The sequence below is a fragment of the Leptinotarsa decemlineata genome, unplaced genomic scaffold (assembly GCF_025532065.1).
Source record: "Leptinotarsa decemlineata unplaced genomic scaffold, Ldec_3_MD MMD2_tig00001393_RagTag_RagTag, whole genome shotgun sequence".
Taxonomy (NCBI): Eukaryota; Metazoa; Arthropoda; class Insecta; order Coleoptera; family Chrysomelidae; genus Leptinotarsa; species Leptinotarsa decemlineata.
Genome location: NW_027412562.1, coordinates 4330683 through 4339486, shown reverse-complemented (window position 1 = coordinate 4339486; position 8804 = coordinate 4330683). Strand labels below are relative to the sequence as shown.

General features: G+C 32.6%; 1 protein-coding gene across 1 annotated transcript in view; it reads left to right on the top strand.

Moving 5' to 3' along the window:
* Positions 1 to 229: 229 nt before the first annotated feature.
* LOC141482493 (uncharacterized) overlaps positions 230 to 8804 on the top strand; it is a 123447-nt gene continuing 114872 nt past the window's right edge. Inside the window, exon 1 of the mRNA XM_074175840.1 lies at positions 230 to 690. Within this exon, the coding sequence (XP_074031941.1) occupies positions 561 to 690 (130 nt within the window). The 5' untranslated portion in view covers positions 230 to 560. The remainder of the gene's footprint in view (positions 691 to 8804) is intronic.

The following is an 8804-nucleotide window of genomic DNA, read 5'->3' as shown; positions in this document are numbered from 1 at the left end:
CCGAATGTAAACAGTTTATGGACAGACCCCCTCTTGACTTCATCATCAATAAATGAATCACTACCCTCTCTACAGTCTCCAGCACCCATCATTACCAGACGCCAAACTGCCTACTACCATTATAACAACGTACCACACGCACATAATCCAACCGTATTCGTCCACCAATCTAGCCAAGAATCATCTCAACAGCTGAGCAGTTTATCTCGGCTGAATTTCCGTGACAACTCCAGCTTTAATCAGACAATCACAATCAGTCGAACCGCACAAAGCTCTGGTTTACCCGGGCAGACAGCTGTTTCTAGAGAGCCATGCTCGCACGTAAACAATTTCGAGTCACCAACGCTTCTTGACAGTTGGACATAAACAGAAGGTTAGAAAGAAAGTGACGGCAGCTAATAAAAACGATCATGCCTAATTTTGAAAACAACTTTTTCTTTGATGTCCGAGAGAGTGTCGCTCAGTGAAATTAGTTCGTTTTATGCAGTTTTAAAGTGTTAGTGTTGATTTTGAATTTAACGTCGTTTTGCGAGTTTTGTGTGTTAATTTCCGAGTAAATAATGCTCATTGCAACTCCGTATAGAGATTTGGATGTGTGTGACAAGAACCCGCCCAGGATTATTTCCGAAATTCGGAAGAGCTACAAGAATTATTATGGTTCGTCAACCACTTTTAGGGTTAAATTGGCGGGTAAGTTGCGAATGTGAATATTTTTATGTGAGGATTTTGATGGAAATATATATGTTGTAGGTTATTGTCGGTTTTTCAACGTAATTATTTTTTCAGTAGTCCCAAACTGAATTCATTTTTTATAGAATATGAAACTCATGCAATTAAATTTCTTAGGAAGTTCTCTCTCGACAGGGCCGGATCTAGCTTTCTTGTTTCTTCGACAGAAATGATTACCAATCTTTCTCGAATCATTTATGAATTGTTACAAAATTATGATATATTGGGTAAAATAATCTGAAAAACTAAAGAAGAACCAATTTAATAACAAATTAATTGATTCACAATGTAGTTGAAAAGTATAACCATCTTCTGTTGACAATAAAAACATTAGTTCAATCGACATCTTCAGAAAAACCATCATAATGTTTCTTGTAGAGGCGTTCTACAATTCTCGAGACTATTTTAATGAATCTTCACAAAATTATTCTTTTAGATAATTTCATTTTAATGAAGATTTAACATATTTGCCCCACTCCAAGGTAAATTATTCATATTCCGTTATTGCTAAAACGTCTCAATATGCTTCGTATTATGATTTTCCACCTTTTTATGTATTCATCTGATATTTGTAATACTTACATAATTAATTGAATATACGCATAAGTGAACTTATACGTTTTTTTTTTCCAATAATTTCTTTTTCATTTTCAAAGAGTCTTTTCTAAGAAGTATAAATATTTTATATTCCTGAATATACTGGTACTTATTTATAAATGACTTGGTACTTACTTAATCATCTAAAATCGTAATACCATAGTAACTACTGTTACTCAATTACCTAAGTAACATAGAAAAATTGAAAAAATCGTTCTTTACAAGGAAATATGTCGACATAATTGGAATAAGAACGCTCAAATTAAAAAAATTCGATTGCATTTCATGAATTACACTTAAATGTAAAAATGTAAATGTAAATGAAAAAGACTGAATCACAATTAGAAAAACATGATATTGTAAATTGGTAACTTATCATAAATACTTTTTGAACTATCAATTTTTACTTAAAACTATTGGTTATTTCTTTCGAACTGCTATCGTAATTGAAGTGATTCAAAAATCATATGATGAGTTAAAAACGAATATATTCATCCGAAACCAACTTTGGGAGTCCCCTGTGACATTAAAGAGAGATCAAAGAGATAAGATTATTTCTTCAACTTTAGTAGGTACATACATACTTATATAAAAGTAAGTATCACAAAATTTAATGAATAGATAGAACTGTGGTTAGGCCTACTTTGAAGTTTGAACTTTACTTTCCTTTTTAAAATATTGAATAGGCTCGTGAGTAGGTATGAGTATGTGACAGTAGAGGTTTGTAGGCACTATAGTAAATTTTGAAGACTAGTTGATCACCGATATCAGGATCGAATGATATCTTTTGTTGCTATTTTATTGAGCTTTCATTTGCTTCTCATTCTGTTTATATTCTTTTTTAGGGGCCGTATAAAAAGAATTTTATCTAGCATATTTAGCATTTATAGCATTTTAGCATTTTTAGCATTGACACCCTGTATACCTACCGCTGAAGACAATAACCCTGTTGAACTCCCCTAGATCGGACCCTGTTATTTGGACAGGTTTTTTTGCCCATAGAAGCCTGTTACCACACAAGATTATCTATTTATTCGTCCTTCTGTGCGAAGGTAGAAAAATACTAGGGTAGATTTCTTTCAGTTATTAATGTTCCATAACGGAATTTTTTGAGTTATCCGCATCATGTTTCATACACTTTCAAAAATATATCGCTTTTTTAATTATCTATTAGACGTTTCAAGATGATTGGGTGGTTTTTATCTATACAACCAGAATTCAATAGCCTTGAAAGTGAAAAAAAATGAGTCATATACCAATCAAGATAGCGAAATACGGTTCATCAGTGTCATCTGAGATTAGTAACGATTACAGGATGTTCGATGATAAGGTACTGAAGCCTTTTTTGTTCATACAAATTATTTTAGTCGAAACTCGGGTCTAAATTTCCATCTAAACAAAATTTAACGTGGCCGTTTTCTCTAAAACACGTTTGAAATTTGAAGTAATTTGTTTTTGATCTTTGTGATTAAGAAGAAGTTGATAATTCAAATACTTTTTCTATTACGGTCATTCACTTTCACAATCAGGCATGCTTTTTGAAATAATTTCCCAAAATTCGGGAAAAGAAATTCTATGAAGTTATCTTATTTCTACAAAAATTAATGAACTTTGTATCACATATGACCAAATTATAAATTATTATAGCCTTGCCTAATTACTCAGTATTGGGATATCTCACGGGATTTTTAGTGAAAAAAAATATGGGGTTACATCAAAGAAAACGTGCATTGTCAAAAAATGTTTTGTAGATTAGAGAGGTTGAGTCATATTCTGCAAAAAAAGTGATATTTACAAACTGGAGCAAAAGTCAAGAGGGGAGGGGGGTATTTCAAGCAGGGTACAATTGATTATCCAGAAATCTGCTTTTTGAATGTCATAAAAATAAGTTTTTTCTGGGTCGGTTAACTTTATGGAAAGAATTCAAGATACTGATATATTGTTGTAAGAAGGAGAAGTTAGAGAAAGGATATACTTAATAGTTGTAATCGAGCTGTGAATTGTTATTCCTGGTATTTATGTGTATTCAGTCCCCTGGAATAAAAAAATAAATGAATAATGAAATGAAAAGTGCAATTTTTCATATTAATGTAGACATGTTACTGTGTTTGAATGAAAATTCAGATAAAGATTTATCCAACTTGTTATAAACACTTTATTGTCGTTATTAAAAATAAAGGACCCACAATAAAATTCATTCGAAAAAGGAAGGAAAACAATCAACTCTCCTTCATTGATGTACTAATAACAAAAATTGGGAACTTTTTGAGGGTAAATAGGTATTCAAATGTTCATTCGAAGCATCAGATTAACTTGAAAAAGAGGTATTATCAAAACACTTCAAATATATATATATATATATATATATATATATATATATATATATATATATATATACACCCCTAAAATTTGAAGTTGTAAACTGATTTTAATAATTTTTTTTTGAAATGTCAAGTACTAAAAGGTCTACCTTGGGACAAAATTTGAAATGTTTATTAAAGTTTAAGGGCATAGTAGGATATTTTTTCTTAGTCGAAAATCGGGATTTTTTATTACCGATTTTTTATTGAAAAAAATCACTATGCCACTGGATTCAGAGTGCCTCTAAACAGGTGTGACCAAAATTTTATGAGAAAATATTCATTATTAACAAAGGTATGACAACTCAAAAATTCGAAAACTCACAGCTAACAGTTACAAAAACACCTTATATCAACAGATATAGCCATGAGAATATTTTTTTTTATGATTTCAACAATAAAGTACCGCCAGATGAAAAAACAAATAGCGTAAATATTTTTAATGAAAATAACGGAATTACATTCAAGTTTTCACGCAAATTAACTGAAACTAAGACCTAATATTTCAATTTAAATCTTAGTTGCCATGGAAATGATATTACAGTTTGACACTTGTGTAAGATTTAAGTGTACTATTGTCAACAATATTCACCTTACAGTTCTTCGAATTATTTTGTGTCATGGCTGCAAGATTGAGCGTAAGAGAGAAAATTGAAATTGTACGCCTTTCGAGAGATGACGTTAGAAGTGCTAGAGAGGTTTGTAGATAGAGTATTTAATGAGAGACATCCAGATCGTCTTCGTAGTAGCTGCGGTACGGTAAATAAAATAAATAAAATATTCAATGAAACTGGTGCAGTATCAAAAATGATGTTGAAAAGTAATCCTGTACAAAGACGAAACAGGAATGACAGGAATGATCAAATCATTTTAGATTATTTCTTCTTCTGGTTTCCATAACTGCGTGTATTATTTTAAATCTAAATCCTAGTTTCTTTATCCAATTCTAAAGAGTTTTGTCACAGCAGCTCACGTTATGGCCGGAATTATTCAATTTCTTCCTTATAATTTCAGTTGTAGGAATCTCATTGATTTTGTAACATCAGTTTCATTTTGTTTTTTTTTAATGATTTTATTAGATGAACATCTAAAGGTTTCGGTAATCCTGTATCACATCGCGTCTTGCGTTCATAAGGTTTGTTTTTGACTATTTTACGTACAGTTGAGATAGGAATTTTCGTGAAATCTGATGTTGCTTGTAATAGTTTGTTTCTCTCAAAACTGAACTTGATGTGTAGATTCTCATATTCATTGAAACATACTCTCTGTGTTTCAATATTCAAATGCATCCGAATCTTATTTACTGGTATCTCTTTTTCGCATTGTTCACCATCGCTAATGGAATCACTTCACTGGAAAAAGTCTGCGTTGTTATCACACTTGTTATTACTATTAGTACTTGCCCGAGGATGCCACATTTTGAACAAATAACAAAAATTTTAAGTAATTATAACTGCACCAATATCGAATTTCAACACGCAAATTGCCATCAGATCCTTAACTGTACACGACGGCGATAACATTCTACGAGTTCCCCGATTTCTATTCGTCCCCGTAACATGTCTTTCCAAATTTAATTTTATGACTCTCCAGTCATACTCAGTTATTAAAAGTTATCCAATACGAACCGCAAAGTCTACAGTCCACGTGAACTAGTTCGGCTTTGTATTTATTGGTTTTTTTGGCCTTTGAGAGTGCCGTCACCCTTAAATATGCACAATAATGTTTACTTCGACTATACCACAACACCATCAAATATAAATATTACCACAACAACAGTCAATTTATTAAAATGTGATACTCTACTCACTTCTCTGATCTTTATGAAAAGATAAGACGAATGAGTCCAAATTCAATGTCCCAAACACGAAATTATTTAAGGTCATCATCAACTCGAAGAAAAACGAGAACCAAAATAAAAAAAATTGACAACTCCAAAAATTCCAATTACAGAGATTGTATAATCATTTGTGTGGAGGAAAATTAGTTTTTTATCAACCTTCTTTGGATATTTTCCCCTTCACAATCTTAAAATGTCAAAACTCCTTTGACATCAATCGAAGAAGTTATGAAATAATAATAATAATAATAATAATAATAATATGTCTTTATTCACACTTAATTATAATACGATAATACAATACTATATCCCATAATAGTGTGTAAGGGCGGAATTCAGTCGCCCCTATTCAAGGATAGGGACGTATAGACTTCTGCTTCCCAAAGCAGAAGTCTATCCCAAAGAAGGTCGATAAAAAACTAATATTACAAGTGTGTACAATTTTTTTGAGTTTGAGGAAGCAGGTATATTTTCATTTGATATCCATATATGTGTGTCTTTTGTGCTACTGGCAAGTTGAATGATTACTTCTCTGAATAATTTTTTTTAGTTTTGGAAAAGTTTTTTCAAAATACAAGTCATACAATATACACGTCAAATTTAAGGTCTGAAAACTGCTTTTGAGTTTCATCCCATACGATGATGTATTGCTTTTAAGGCCACCTTAACAACTGATAGGGGTTGTTTATCTCTCTGAATACATAAATAACCCCTCAGCCCCTATGAAATAAATCACATGACACCAGATCTTGGACTTTGAAGCCCTTCGCATTAAAAAGTTCCCATGGTGTTACTTTCGATTCGTTTTTGTTCGCAAGGGCTATGCCTAATTACCAGTAATCATAAGAATGCAACGGTAAAGAACGGTTTGATAAAAAACGAGGGGAAAACGACAGTTTGTACATCATCTGCGATTGCAATTGTCGCATACTTTCGATTCGGAAGATTATATGTCATTATTGGGAAAGGCAAAGCTATGAAAACTCGCGTAATTGGCAAATTCAAGCAAACTTAAATAGCGTTTACGGCTAGCTGTTTATTCGTGTTTTTATTATTTCTTTCTTCGATTTCGGACAATAGAAAGGTATCGGAAATACCCAATTAACTTACCCAGAGAGATGTGAAATGATACCTCGATTAGTATTATGTTCTTCACGTCTGTGCAGATCAGTATTCAGGTAAATGACTAATGCCTAAATTATCACGTAGTCTGTTCTTGTCGGGAGCAGATCCTCATTTATTTTCTATGAAAATGGATACTGAGAGACACAGAGAATTCAGAAGAATTTTGATCTGTAAGAAATTTTTTTCCAAAGTATTCAAAACAGGAATGTTCTGTTCACTTGCTTCGAAAGAATCCCTGTAGGACTATCATACAGTGCATTTCTTTAATGTCCCCCCCTTTAATTTTTTGAACGGGTCAACTCAAATAATTGAAATTTGGGATAATGAAACTAATGCATGAATACTTTATTTTGAAGTGAAATTGACAGATGAAACTTACTAGATGGCGACTGGACGCCATCTGGGGAAAAAATTAAATGGAAAGGGGGTCTTGTGACACATTATGTTGAAGCTTCTGACGAATACTTCACAAACCTAGAATATAATGTCAATATCTTCAACTACTACAAAATGGCGGAACTTTTAATAATTGCCTGAATACATTGACATTTAACTGCATAATATGACAGTTCCGTACACCTTTTGCTTCAAATAGCCCCATAAAAAATCCAAAGGTGTCAAATCTGGCAAGCGGGCTGGCCATTCTGTAGGACCTCGACGGCCAATCCAACGACCGGGAAAAGTAGTATCCAAATAGTTTCTTACTTCTCTGGAGTAATGTGGTGGTGCTCCATCTTGTTGGAATATATTTTCCATATCGGATTCATTAGGATTCGCTTCGACGATTTCAGTGATGAGAGGGTCAACAGTAGTTTCCAACATATTCAAATACATATTTCATCATTTGTTTGAAGGTGATTGACAATGTTTCGTGATGAATTTCACTAGTTCGGACTTCCATTGTCTACTATATAAAATGATTTGAAATCCCTGAAACAAGTAACAAAGAATAATTAAAAAAGGATAGCTGAAAATAACAATTATATTAAGCAACAATAAACCTGAAATGAAATGATAGTGAAATAACCTACAAGTAAAAATATAATAATTGAATAAATAAAAATTAAAGGAATTCCTTTATTTCCGTCATGATCTGGACGGATGATCTGGGGGCAGGGCCGTCGCCATGAGGGGATGGGGTGAGCCTCCCCCCTGCTTTTTCGACTTGGGAAAAAGTTGTGAAATTTTGGGCCGTGAAGATAGAAAAAAAAAATTTTTGTTTGTGCCTACCCTAACGGGTATAAGCATTCAGCCAATCTTTGGATGGTTAAGTAAGAAAATTAATATATTATAGTAGTAACTAATCCCTCGGCCTTCATTTTTTCGAAAGTTGGTTTGCTGGTGGGGTTGGGAAAATTTGGATACAAGTTCCCTTGAATAGGACGATTCGGAAAACGTTCATTGAAAATCCTTTCGGTTTCGTGAAAGTTACGCGTCGCACCGTAAATAAAAATCGCTTAAATTTTTTCTTCCATCGGACGAGAATTGACCATTTCAGTACTTTTCTCCTAGCAAAACCGAAAACTAAATGAGATTATTCTAAATGAACAATGATGTTCATTGTCGTACTGACATTTTTTGTCGTTTTTATAAACAAAAAATAACTTAACAAACCTTATCGGGTTGTTGGAATTACCATACGGCAGATAAAAAGGAATATTTCTAGAAATATCGATATGATTGTGTTTGTCTTCAAGAAATTATTAAATGCTCCGCCATTTTGTAGTAGGTGAAGATATTGACTTCATATTCTAGGGTGAAGTATTCGTCAGAAGCTTCAAAATGATATGTCACAAGGCCCCTCTTTCCATTTAATTTTTTCTTCCAGATGGCGCCCAGTCGCCATCTTAGATGTCATGTCTTCACCAGCAAAATTATTCGAACATATCATTTTTAAGAAACTCAGTGTTTACATCAACAAATATATAGTACCTCAACAACATGGATTTATGAGAAAAAAGTCTATCAATACAAATTTATTTGAATTCAGTAATAAAGCCTTCGAAGTTTTAGATAATAAAACTCAATTAGACGTTGCTTTCACTGATTTTCGTAAAGCTTTTTCAGGTTCATCATGATATTCTGATAGAAAAGCTTAGTAAATATGGAATTTCAAGAAACTTTCTAGAACTAACGAAAAATTATCTTCAAAA